Genomic DNA, 14516 nt, shown 5'->3' with positions numbered 1-14516 from the left:
CTGAACTTATATTTCACAGTCAAACTTAACATTTGAAACATTCCTCTTTTGAGTTTACAGCTGTCTAATTACAAAACCCACAACAACACAAAAAAGAGTGCATTGGCAAAGAAATAATTTGTGATGCTTTTCTATGCCTTTTATGTGAAAAACAGCCATGGCTAAAAGCCCAACAGAAATATCCCCTGGGATGGCGAGTGTGTCCACTGGGCAAGGGATACGTGGACACTTTGGTTTTTTTTATCTCAAATGTCTCTAAATGGGAAAAAAGTTCCAAAGCTCTCAGCTGAAGCAGTGCACAGAGCACTTCTGGGTGCTCTATAGCACAGCTTTTAGCTCAAAATCACAGATGCCCATAAAATCCAGACAGTGCATTTGTGTAACATTATCTTGGTCTCCCTCTGCTATCTTCCACCCTGGCTGCCACGTCCCAGATTGCATCCCCCAGGTTCCCACCCTGTGCCACCCAAAATACAAGGTCACCTCCAAAAGTTGGTGTGAGACAGCTGATGTCAGAAATGTGCTCTGTGACAATAACGCAAACCAGATCCATGTCAGCCAAGTGACTGCTCTCCATCTCCACCCCGGTCACACAGCATTGCTTCCACCCCAGCTCTTCAAAGAGGACTTTTGGCAGAGAATTAAAAGCAGTGAAGCTTTTCTAAAGGAGTATTTACAGGCCTACAGCTATGCTTCTACTGGAGCACACTCCTGAGTAAATCCCACAAGACACTAAAGCTGCAAGATAAACATCAGTGGTTTTAAAACTAAATAAACACCACAAATCATTGTGAAAGCTGATTAAGGAAAGGAAAAAAACATGTGATGAGGGCTACTAATGATGACTATTCAGGAGTAATAAAAGAAATAGTGTGTACAGCAGCAAAGTTTTCTTTAACTGTCTGGTAACTTACAAAGTCAATATAAAATCCGACTTTTCAGATATTCTCAAGATTTCCAGGGTTTCAATTCTAAAGAAGAAAGCTTCTTAAGTGAAACTTTAATGAATTCCTGAGGAATAAGAGCACTGAGAATGATAATAAAAGCTATCTACAGATTGCCTAAGAAAGCAAGAAATTTTCTGTTCCTTAAATTTACCAGTATAGCTACTGCTACCTTTCTAAACCAAAATGAGCACACTCAAAAGGACCAGTTTTTGGCACCATCTGAAGCTGAATAACCCAACTATATAAGTCAACAGCAAGACTTTCATGAACACCATCTAGACATTCTCTCACGTTCTCCCTGATATGCATTTGTGCCTGGAACAATTCTGTCAACACAAATCTGATCTAAATCTAATGCTCAACCTTCAATTCCTATAGAGGGGCAGATATGTGCAGGAGAGAAAGAGTGCAAGGAAATGGTAGCAAAAATCATAATAGCCTCATACCTAAGCCAAAAATAACTCAGCCAAAATAAAGCAGCTGCATAGAAGCAGGATGATTAGTGCAGCCTACAGTAATAACTTGCAGTGGTGTGAGGGACCTGCTCTCACTGGCAAACATCCACTCCACACTGGCCTGTCAGGCCTTGGGCAATGTGCAACACCCATAGAAAACTTAATAGTTAAAACAAAGCATGTGTCTTCCCACATTTTATTCCAAAACCTGTCTCTAACTCCAAGTTTTCTAATTTTTTATAGGTTAAAACAGAGAAACTCAATAGTTTTTCTTAGACTTCACCCTTGTAAGAGTGATGCAACACTGTAATTTTGTTCCATTATCCATTTAGCTCTGATAATGAGGGGGACACAACCCAGTATCATTTAATTCTATGACGAAACCTGGTATTCGAATTAACTTCAAAATGTGCAAAATAATTCAGGCAAGCCACCTTAAGTTTAGCACTTTTTATTCTTCATCTGACTAAAGAATCATTTTTTTTGTTTTGGTTAAAAAATCTGAACACTGACTGTAACATTGACTTAAACAACGCAAAATAATCCTGGTGGAATTCAACTACTGAAGTTCTATTTTTAAATTTTACAAAAGTCTTTAAAAAGTTCGAAGATATTAAAAATGTACAGACTGTATGTTTTAAAAACCTTTAAGCATTGTAAAAAGTTGTTCACTACTGTTAAAAAGAAAAACTGCAATATTGCCTTCTGTAGATTTTTCACAAAAAAAAAACAAGCTAGTAAAGTACTATAAAGTATTTTACATACAAAAGAAAACAAGATTCTGAGATAGAAAAAATACCTGATGAGGAGATATTAAAAGATTTAATTTACAGCCATAAGACAGCACAATAAGGATTCTCAGTGTGTTCAGTGAGCATACAAAAACCAGCAGCTAAGACATTTTGCAATACTACATTGGAATGCATTTGTTTTAAGTAGAGCTCAAACCACATGTGTTTGAGACTACTAATGGAACTTTTCATTATTATTCTTCTGAATACAGCTCAATTCAATTTCAGTACATGCTTAAATTTACGTACATACATGCTCCTTTTGACTTCAAAGTATGTATTCATGAGCTGTTTTCTGATTGCAGAATTATGTCATTTTCAAAGAAGGTAAAAATGCTGTTCTAAGGTATTAAAAAGTAACATTTACTCTCATTCACACTGAAAAGTATACATAGAGAAATATCAACCTACACCTGGTGAACTAGCAGTACCAGGGATAGAGATGGATTTGTAAGGTGAATTGATATTGACCTAATTCCTGGGAAATACTGCTGTGGTTGCTACTTTACCCATTTTCTCATTAATAGGGGACACATACAAATTGATCAGGTGGCTCTTTCCCTCACCTGAAAACTATCTAGAGACAGTGGTGCACAGCTACTGTGGAAAATGACCAGTCTGGAAAGCTGGGTCAGAAGTTTAGTTTTTCTTATTTTGGAGTGATGCTTGTGAAAGCCAGAAAAAGTCTCCTCACTGCTCCTACCCAGCCCACTCGCTCACTTTTTCTCCACTTTACCTTCTCAAATCCAAACAATCCCCCAAACTTGTGCCTGGCAGCAAAGAGACTTTACAGTTCAGCAGAACAACAGACAAACATAGAGACAGATCTAACCCACACACAGAAGGGTGGGGAAGGTTCTCAGGTTTGCACTCCTCAGTGAAGTTCATTCAGCAAGCACTTCTCAGTAACTACTGGGTTTCTTGAAGGTAGGATGTACAAAAACATAGTCAAAATATTCTAAACCTCCCCAACGTGTGTCAACTCATGGTGTCTTGATAATATGAACTTTATGAAAGAGTGGATTACTAAAGGCCAATACATACAGATATTTTGAACCAGACAGGTAATTAAAACTAGAAGACAAAATATGAGAAATTAAATATGTAAATTATCAAAGAGAGATCTCATTTTACACTGATTATATTATACTAGAGAACTCATCATGAATATTACTGCTGAGATATGCAGAGCCATATACACAGCACAACACAAACCAATTCAATAAAACCAGAAAACAGAATTTTAAAAAAGCATTTATTAAATACTAGTATTCCTTTATTTTGGTTGGACAATGATATAGGACATACTCTACATGTATAGAATACAATGACAGTGTAAAACAAAATTGTAGGAAGAAGGTAACAGCCATTTACAGTTCAGGAGAAAGTAAACTGCTAAGCAGACAGTCTCATACCTGTTGTACTATTGTTGTTAGTTCCAGACAGAGTTGTATGACATTATTTCTTGTTACTGAGTAATCTGTGACAGCAGCAAAAGGTGATCTAAAAACAAAAGAAAAAAAAGAAAAAGGTTGAATAGCACTAGTATATATCCATTTACAGTTTTTAAGTTCCCCTTTCAGAAATTCTATTTATTAAAGCATTATTTCTAACAGTTTACTTCTGGATTGCCTTTACTCTCCCAGAATAAGCCCAGCTGGCCTTTTGCATTGGTTTGGGAATACCTTTACAAAGACAGCCAGAGGCACTACCTCCTCCTGTGATCTGAATGGTGTGTGAATGAGATCAGAGAAGCTTCTGGCCGATTCACTGGGATGCTTGGGATTTTATCTAAAATCTAGGGAATGTAGTAGAGGAACTCGGAATAAGTAGAATCTTTATCTAGAGGGGGAAACGGCATTTAAATCCAGAGATGCATCAATGCTGAGAAGTGCCTGCAAAGCGTAAGCTGGAAGCACAATCCAACATGCTACAGTCAGAACTGCTTAGTGAAATGAACAGTGTAATCCCACATTCACAGACCTTACCTACATGTGTCCTGTATTTTAAAAGCTTCACATTAGGATGTCTAAAATGCTTGCCTACCTGGAAGCTTGCTTGCTTTCTAGAGGCACTGCTAAAATGGATTTGGTTAGTGAAGCTGGCAGTCATCTGATTTGTGTAATACAAGCCTCTCAAACTATGAACTCATATACGTGATCTATATTCTTTATTCAAGAAGCAGTCAAACACTGAGCCGGACTGTTACTTTCTCTAAGAGGAGTCAAGAGCTTGACTTTATCAGTGTTGCAAACGAGGATTTTATGGGCACTATTAGCATCACAAAGATGGCATTTGTCCCTAATATATCTGCTTCAAACATTTAAAACAAATGAAAATCCAGGTGGTAGTGTGGTTGTCTTTAAGCTAGGATAGGTGACTAATCCCTTCCCCAACTGGCTTCTTTCATCCCGTCACACACAGTTTCACATACCTTGAAGAGTTTAACAGCACCACTTGGTATTATGCCTTCCTTATTGAAGCCTGAAGACATTTCCAGTACAAAGAACTTTGCTATAAGCAAGTACAAGTGATAGCTGTAAATACTCTGGTTCTACTGGTACTAACAGCTTTCTAAATTACAGTGATTCTAAACAGAGAATTACTGAAATTTTAGTGCAGGCAGATTTGGAATTGTCCATTAATAACCCCATGTGAACTCATCTATCTCTGATGGTTTCATCTCAGGCTCTCTTTGTTCTCCAGGGCTTGCAATCCAGCCCTGATGGTTCATAAGACAGAATTAACTCTGAGGTGCATAATTAAGTCTAGCAGCTTTCATTTTATATAATACATCACACAATGACATACACTTTCTGCCTTTACTTTCCACAGGGAAAACCAGTACATTCTTTTAAAATGAAAGTACAGATACTGGAAGCTAAGGTAAGTTCCAAAAGGTGCTTTATGAAAGTTACTGGACACAGACATACACTCCCAATTCAGAGTCCAAGTCTTCTGCAGCATATGACAACCACACAGTAGGTACACACTAGATCAGGCCAACCCACAGGCACACCCAGAGATTGTTGCTGAAGTTTAGGAGATATTTATATGAACATATTAAAGGATGAAAGGTAATTGAACTGCTTGGTTATGAACCATAACTAGTTCAAGAAGTATTTGGACAATGGTTTCAGGCACATGGTGTCATTCTTGGGCTAGGCTGTGCAGGGTCAGGACTTGGACTCCATGATCGTGATGGGTCCCTTTTAACTCAGGCTATTCTGTGATTCTGTGATAATTGTGTTTAAAAAAGTACATTAGTCAAGGTATACAAAACCACTGATTTTTTTCCTTCCATAATTGTAACTGTTGAGTTTCTGAAATCTCCCTGAAACCTTGATTGAAAAAGGTAATGTTCATTTAGGAACTTACTTTTATTGAAGATGAATGGAATCAAAGCAGCAAACGGTATTATTTTACTTTAAGTATGGGTGTTAATACAGTTTGATCCTGAAATTACACAACTGGAATCTATTTGACATTTCACAGCCTCCAGCTTTTCTCTAAACAAAATCACACAGTAGGCTTTGGCTTCTAATACCGCATCATCTTCCCTCATACTTTTATAATTCAGTTTGGTTCCAGGGTTCATGAGGAAAATAATGGTATTTTTTACCATCATTACTCTTAGTGAAGATAATTAGAAACACCCCAAATAAACTTTGTTGACTTCAAAGAACAGGCCAAGGGACTGAGACATTACTCATTTTAGTTACATTTAAGTTATCACAGTGAAGGCTTACTGGCAACAGCACATCAAGTAGGCAGCAAGGGTGTCAGCAGGAGGCAGAAGACTACTACAAATCAACAGCTAAGATGTAAGATTTTGAGAAGTGCTTCACAACTTAGGAAGATAGGGAGACAGGTCCATGTTTTATATGAACCCTGCTCCTGTAGGAAATCTAAGGGATCCTCCAGTTGCCTCCTCTGCAGGTCTCTGTAGCTTTTAAACCAACTCCTTTGCATCAATTTCTGCAGACGCCTTTCTGGGATATTGCTGCAAATTGGACCAGGAGAACTGCAATTCCCCTTCCTCCCCCTTCCCAGTTCACACCACATCTCTGGAGGCAGTCTGCATGCACAATTACACAGCCACTACTACATAGGCAGCTGGATAAAAGGTAAGGGCCTCTCTAAATATTTGCCTCCAAAGGAAATGTATTTTGGTATTCCTTCCCAAGCCTCAACTTCAGCAGGCAAAGTCCAGGAAGACTTAGTGTAACAACATGCCAGCAGTTTCAATCAAAATAGCAACAGAAACTTCACTGTAGGATCACTGACTGGATTTCACATGAGACAAATACCAATCTGACAAAAAATCTCTTCGTTGGTAATATACCCATTGTTTATAATTTTAATACAGCACAATATTACTGACTGTGAATAGATGAATCAATTTGCATAAATGTAAATAAAGCCTTCATAACTTCACTTGGCTGCTAAAACACTTTTCTCCTCAAGACATGCACCAAGTATAAGAAATTCCCTGTTTAATTAGACAACTTTTCTCTATTTAAAAAAAAAAAAATCCTTGGCTTCATGGAGCCATTTCTATCACCTTTCAATTTCTATGCTTTTCTTTCAAAGCCACATTTTTCACAGTCCCTTGGACCTTCAGGTCTGAGGTACCTCATCAGCTCCAGTGAAGAAAATTCTCTGAGAAAAAAAAGTCTTACTTTCCACACACGTGTTGTCCAATCTGGTGCTTTTAAAGTTAAACAAGAACTAAAGAACTGCCTTGGACTGGGGCCACATGTTGCCCCACTTCCTGCTGTAACATTGATCTCAGTGTCTCATTGTCTCACCTCTCACAGTCATTTCCAATACACATTTGCATTTTGTGGAACATTTTTTACTGTTTCTCTTGTAATTTGCTTGTTCTTCCTTCAAAATTGTGATTTTCTTTGCAACACCCACATGAAAACACCTTTGCAGCTCCACCTGACCTGATCACATGCCCTTTTTTTCCACTCATTTCCTCTTTCAAACCTCTGCTGGTTTCCCCCTTTCATTATTTGTCTAACCCTTCTACAGCTGATGTCTTAAGGAAAATAAATTTACACAATCACGTGAATGCTTTTGCAAACACATCCAGGGTTTTTTGCCTTTAGTCTCACATTTTCTCCATCCTTCTCCTTTCCAACATTTGAAGCCATTAGTTATTTTCAAATCACTTTCACAAATGAGTGGGTAATAGGTTTCAAGGATAATTAAGTTCATAGACATTTTGTGATCATGAATACAGCTGGAAAAGTGGGAATCTCTAAATTTTTCCATTTTTTCAAATCCACATTGTGAACCTTTACCTTATGAGACACCAGGGCAAGATGAAGAGCTTCAAACCATCTCGTCCACAGGGAAAAAACATTGCTTTTTTTTTTTTTTTTTTTTTTTTTTTTTTTTTTTTTTCTTTTTTTTCTTTTTTTTTTCAACACTAAAGTAAATCAGCTTCAAGGCCCTGATCTATAGGATTCAAGGTTTTCCTTGACAAGGCATGAAAAAGCTACTGGTTCTTTTCACACTTTTTTAAACCAGTGCTTGACATAAATTATCTAACACCTCTGAAATGTGAATTTGTTTATACACATGTAATGTAGGCTTCAACACACATGCATGTGTGTACACTTTTATGAATTAAGAGCTAATTAAAATTTTTAGTAGTATCAGCATTTTTCAGAATGAAAAAAAATTATATTATCAAACATTCATTAATGAAACCACCCTGAAGGACTGGTAGAAAAACCAGCCACATTAACATAGCACAGCTAATTCCATTCTAGAATTAAGAAATAATACAATTCAACAGCTATTAATAGTCACAACTACTGATTGCACATGAAGAAAAATCCTTCAAAAAACAATTAAAAATTTTTGAAGGAGTTGCATACCCTCAGTATTTCTACATTATCAACTTTTTTGTCCTCATACGCTGTAGCCTCCTCATCTGTCTTCTTCATATAGCATTAAGGGAAAATAACACATAGAAATAACAATTTCACTTTAAAAAGCTGCAATCTGGACAAATACAGACTGCTGTTACTAAAAGCATAACCCAAACCAAATCCTAATCATATTTCACCACTAGTTGTAGTACTGAGATATTTTATAACAATAGACACTGTGAGCAGTTTAAAACCAATATCATACTTGTTTTAGCATCCTAACAAGGGTAAACATCCTCACAGCCTTTTGACTAAATATAATAGTCCCAAATCTTCCAAAGAGAGAGGCAACCAAAGCAGTACTACAACTCAGTCTTCAAAAGTAACAACATATTAAGGTCAAATAAAATTCTGAATGCACAATACTATTGTACATACACTGTGCCTAAGATTCACAGTTTTAGGCTTTCATGAAAGAAACATTTCATTTGTATATCTAATGGAACTGCTTTATGTAGAATCAGGGAAGAATGCAGTAAAATTCCCACTGAATAAAGGAATTCTTTAAATGAGTGCTCTATTAAATCTTTAATAGGAGCACAATACAGTTAAGTACCATAGCATTCTGAGGCAGCACTTACTGACAGGTTTGGTATACCACTCAAACCAGCAAAAAGGGAAATGCATAAAGGAAACAAGATTCAAAGGTTTAAGACTAAAACCCAGTTGACAGATAGTGCAATACTGGTGTGGTGAGTACAGAATCACTGAAGTCTTTTGTTTCTTTTTGCTTGGGTTTTCATTTGTTTCCTCCCACCATCTTGTGCGTAAAGCAGATTTACCCTGTCAGAACAAGTAATAACCAAGCACAGCTAACAGGACTGTATGAAGTCTCTTATAAAAGAGACTCTAAACCAGTAACACTTTCTTTGTAAGCAAGAAGTTAGGGGTTACAAATAACACACCTCTACTTAAAACTACAAAATAATCACACCATAAATATCAAAAGGGCTCATTCACCAAAAACAATGAGGCAAAGAAACCCAGCTGAACACGTTCTACCTACAATGGAAGAGAATGTATGCATTGAATATGTCACCATGGTGAAAAAAGGGACATCCATTTTGGAGTGGGGAATGTATTCTCCTACTACAATGCTTTCATACAATGCAGATTTAAAGGGTGTGCTAAACCTGAACACCCAGAATTGTTCAGCCATAAACCAAGAGCATTTACATCATTGCAGGCTGCATTTCTCTGACACATCAAAGCATCACCAAAAAAACCCCATGGTGTAAGGCTTGGAGATCCTGTTCTGCTGTCAGCCACAGAAGTATTCAAGTATCTTAACTTAAGGCACAGATTTTACCCTTATTTAATAGGATTTATGTACAGATACAACTGCTTTGCAGAATTGTAGTAATATATGCTTGTACCAAAATAATTTGCTCACCTGAGGTTTTAGAAGTTATAGGATTACACCCCACTACTCTGTGAATGACCCTAAAAGCAGACGTAGACTTGCCAAAAAGGCTTTTTACTGTGAAATTTTACATTTTGTTATTTCTGTCAGCAATTTTACCATACATTTTATATAACCCAAATTTCTATTTACTGTTAGTATTTTTCTTCACCTTTTTTTTTCATTTTGTTCATGCACCATGTGTCCAGACAACAGTGGTAAGTTAATCAGACTGATGCACATTTGTCAGCCTGCTAGCTTTTCTCTGGCCACAGCACTGAAAGTCTTGAATAGAGAAATCTATCTTCACAGAATCTCTTTGTTCCTCCTACTTAGACTGCAGTGTAATCTGCAGCAGCAGTTTAAGTTTCTTATTTCCAAAAAGGGGATAGTGCTAGTGTGAAAAACAAGAGCTACAGAAGAGTTGCTGTGAAAGACATATTGAATCTCTGCCCACACAGATGGCTGAGTCAAACAGTACACTAAAAAATCCAGTGGTGCTTGACAAATCCTAATTCACGACCATTAAAATCTGTGACACAACAACAGACGCAAAATGTTGTAGTAGTTATCTCATGGGAAATTGACTGTATTTTCTTAGATTAAGAGGAAAAAAACTACCACATTATCTTAGTGTCTCGTTAATGTGGACTCAAGTAAAGCCCTAAAAAACAACCAGTCCTTCCTCACTCATATTCTCGAAGTCTACATTTATAGTTTATACAGATATTAGTCCTATTGTTAAGATTGAAGATATTCTAATGATGCTGCATAAGATATAAGGTATAAGGAGTCCTTACTTCAGATAACATGGCCCAAACACTAGACTAGACATAAAGAAGCCCAGAAGCACAACTATAAACTCTTTTCTTGCTTAGTGCAATCTGCAAAAAATACAGATTTCCAGGCTTTTTGGTTGGCAAAAACAACTGAAATGTGGTGGAGGTGAATGAAGAGAACATATCAAACCAGGAACAACATGGAACATGACATCACTAGAAGTTTATGCTGGCAGAGCAAGGAGAGAAATGGGAAGAGACAGAGCTCATGAGGCTGCCATCAAATGTCACCTCAGTTGAGGTTTGCTAAGGATCCTTCCTCTTCCACAAAGAGCAATACAGTTCTTCCCAATCAAGACTACAGTAATGAGCTGTACCTGTTAAATCCAGCTGTCCCATAAAGAAAAACCTATGATGTACAGTGGGATTTGAAGAGGAACAATGAGGTCCAAATCCTTTTGTTCTCAAGGCTGTCTTCACCCTGCAGCAGCTTCTGACTCATTAGGAGACAAACGCAACACTCAAAGTTGTGCCAGCTTCCAAAGAAGATACAACCTTCTTTCTGCCTTTCAGGTGGTCTGCTAAGACCTGGGAGAAAATGTATTGGATGAATCTAAGCACCCTTCTTTCAGGAGTCACCACAATTTCAGTACTGCAGCCAATAGGTATCAGCAAATCAGTAGAAAAGGAATGAGCTGGGAGTACAGTAAAAGACCTGGCTGTGTCCTAACCAGAGAGAAAGCTACTTATAAGCACTGGTAAATGCTCCAAACTTGGGGCTCAGAAAAATTTTCTGGGATCTCTATGATATTGCTTTCCAGCTTGCCTCTAGACAACAACTGGGAAGTTTTCACTGGTGTCACTGAAGATAAAAGTAACATGGTAAAACCCTAACAAAATTTTGTTAAAAATGGAAAAAAGGAGCTTCAGCTCCCAGAATCCTAAAAGTATTCATGTTGCTTTTAGATCACAAAAGCCATGGATGAATAATGTATACGTAATTCAGAAATTGCAGAGGCAGTGAAAATCAACACATCCACACATAAAGCAACATTTTACAAAGTGTTTTTCAGGTGGATTGTGTGCTCTAAGAAAGAAACCTTAACTGGAATTAACAGAAATAAGTATGTCTCATTTCAATTCCAATTAAATGTGCAGATACTGGATATACTAGTGCACAGAAAAAAATACTTTTATGGGCCTGGAAACAGCTTTATGCCACAAAACTGCAACACATTCATAGTGCAAATCCACAGTAGTGAATTTATAGAAGTAATCCGAATTTAATTACACATTTTTAAACATTCCTCATCAGGATGGTGTGAATCAGCACTATAAAAGGCAGAAGAATTTCCATGAATCTGACACATCAGAGAAGAAGGACAAAAAAGAAAGGTGACATATATTACTATTCCAAAGAATACAACTTTCATGAATTACAAGAGTAAAGACTTAACAGATTGCCAGTGATTTATCTGGAAATGTAGAGGACCTGATTGACTGTAATTCCTGAGAAGTATCACAGGAAATATGTCAATGCCAAGTTGCTTTGCACATCAGGTAAGTAGTTGGTTGCTATAGCCTAAAGTGTGGGTTTCCATCTGTCTAAATTGTGTTAAGCATGAAGCAGAAACACATCACCTTTTCACAAAAGACTCACGAGTTTTCAAGAAGGTACAAATCTTGTCAAGAAATTCACTTGGAAGGATTTTAAGATTAGAGAGAAAGAATAAAATAAATGTTTAAAAGCTATGAAGTCTCCTGAAAGAGGATACATTTTGCAGGCTGAGAAAGTAACAGGAAGTTAAAATTAGACTTAAACTTAGCAGTGTGATGACAGTTTCCTTACAGCATGTTATTGGGCAGTTATTTCATGCTCCTCAAAATCATCAGACTTCTTTTGAAAACAGAATTCTCTATTAAGTTTTCCAGCTCATAAATGAAACTAAACCAAAAGACTTTTAAAGCCTGGCAATAAAAGCTACCCTCATTTTCAGTAAAACCTAATTTCTGACATACATCTTAAAGTAGGACTCTTCCAGGCAAAGACCTGGAACAAAGAGTGTCCTTGGACCAGCCCTGCACAGTAGCACTGAGAGACTACAGTGAAATCAGCAAATCACAACTCTCACACTCCTTTAGATAACTGTGCTAGGCCTAACGAGGTCCTTTAAGATCATAAGTGTCCCACAGAAACATCACAAACAGAACACTCACTACAGTAACACGTGAAGCACAACCTGTATGGAGTCATCACCATTCCCTATGTATAAAACCCACACCACTGCATGTCTATGCAAGCTGGAGCTGCTGCTGGCTGCTTTTCCCAGATGTGACCCCAAAAAACACTGCATAGGGACCGCCTAGCAGGGCTGGCACAATGGGGTGGAAAACCCTCATAGACACTTCATTCATCATCATGGTTTGCCCTCTCACAACCCAGAGATGGAACTGGCACTAGAAAACAACCAAAAAACTAAGATTTGAGGTCCAGAATTGACAGTAACAGGTGTGCAGAATGAAATTAAATCCATGTTCCTTACTTTTAATAATCAATTTTTTAAATCTTTCTATCTCCCCCTAGTGGTCCCAATACTTTCTTATACAAGAAGCAGAATCATATTGATCTCCAGATGTTCTCACTTCCTAAGAAAAATGCAGTTATTGGCCTACCTTCATCCCATTTGGGGTCTTCACAAATAAAGAAGAACTTTACCAAAATACCCAGATGCTCATAAATCAGAAAATTCTTAAAATATTTTAGAAAACATTTCTTAGAACCAGGTGTTAAGATCTTCAAAAGGACTTTCCTAGAAATCTGAATCCCTCTTTGGACACTCAAGACAGCATTGCTGAAAGCGTGATAGCACCATAATTACCCTCATTTTTAAATTCTTGGAATTCTTGGGTCTGATCAGCTGTCACTTCATTTCAGCTAAATGCAAAAGTATATGCAGTGCACAGCACTACAGTGACACATCAGTCCTGAGATGCAGATGTTTTCTAGCATTAATAAATACCTTCTTCCTGAACTTCAATTATTAAATTCATATGAAATTTGAAAAAATCTATTTTCCTTCAATGTGTTAAATATGTGTTTATATATATATAATTTACTTTCAAATAACAGACTATTAAAAAGAACTCTAAAACCCATGAAACAATCAGCCAAAACCCAGAAAGAACTTTGACTTAGTAAAGAACAGTCTTAAATCATGACCACAGTTGCAATGAGAAACTAAACAAAATTATTTCTAAACAGAAATAAGTGTCAAAAACTGACCTGTCTATGCAAAAGAACATGGTTTTCTACTCTTAAAGCACAGTATGATATGTTGCTCTCTGCCAATAGTGAGAAAAAATGAAGCCTACAGGTATTCCAAGTACTAACAGGTTAGGGACAGAGCTAAAAATATACTACCAATTTTTCAAGTCTCAGTACTGAACTCTTTCCATGAGATTGCACTACTTCTCTACATACCTAATGTAAAATAACTAAAGAGAAATTTAGGAGCCAACTTTAGGTAATCTGGGTTTCAAACTTGGGGAAAGGCCAGAGAAGGAGTAGAAAAGAAGAAGCAATGATAGCTGCAATCTCCTGAACAAGAAAAGAGTTTGCAGCCTGACTTAAGACGTTGAAAAGATTCAGGCCTCACCTAAACCATTCACACGGAAATTATTTATGGGAGAGAAGCCAGTTTTCCTCAGAAAAATCAAACACAAAACACACAGACAAATAATTCTGTTGTATTTGAAAAGTTACATGAAGATCATACTCCAAACAAAACTTCAGCAGCTGAAAACAAAGTAAGACATACCTTTACATCAAGATAAGCCTTTTGTGTTCTCTGATGAAAATTCACCATGATGTATTTTATAAAGACATACAGATAGACTAATTTCAACCACTTTAGGAATTGCAATGATCACCTTAACTACCTTCATATTCGTCTTGTTTTAACTAGAAAAAGTCACTACAAATGTAGCAACAGGGAGCACCTTAGTCCTGGTCCCACATACTTCCTAGGTAAGAGATAAAAGTGTAGAACAGTACCTCTAGAAAATCAGAGGTATTTCACTGCTCTTTAAAAAACCAAAACCACAACATACATGTTTGTACACATACACACAAACTCTGGAATTATATATTGACACCCATGTAATGAAAAGTATGATCAGTTTTATGAATTTGAT

General features: G+C 37.0%; 1 protein-coding gene across 5 annotated transcripts in view; it reads right to left on the bottom strand.

The window, feature by feature from the left end:
- Positions 1 to 14516, bottom strand: part of CNKSR2 (connector enhancer of kinase suppressor of Ras 2) — a 206980-nt gene that overhangs the window by 143888 nt on the left and 48576 nt on the right. For all 5 annotated transcript variants that reach the window (XM_063392931.1, XM_063392932.1, XM_063392933.1 and 2 more), the window contains exon 4: positions 3609 to 3696. In XM_063392931.1, coding sequence (XP_063249001.1) covers positions 3609 to 3696 — 88 coding nt within the window. The remainder of the gene's footprint in view (positions 1 to 3608; positions 3697 to 14516) is intronic.

The sequence above is a fragment of the Prinia subflava genome, chromosome 3, assembly GCF_021018805.1.
Source record: "Prinia subflava isolate CZ2003 ecotype Zambia chromosome 3, Cam_Psub_1.2, whole genome shotgun sequence".
Classification (NCBI taxonomy): domain Eukaryota; kingdom Metazoa; phylum Chordata; class Aves; order Passeriformes; family Cisticolidae; genus Prinia; species Prinia subflava.
Note: the sequence above shows the minus strand (reverse complement) of the source record. Positions and strands in the feature narration are given on the sequence as shown.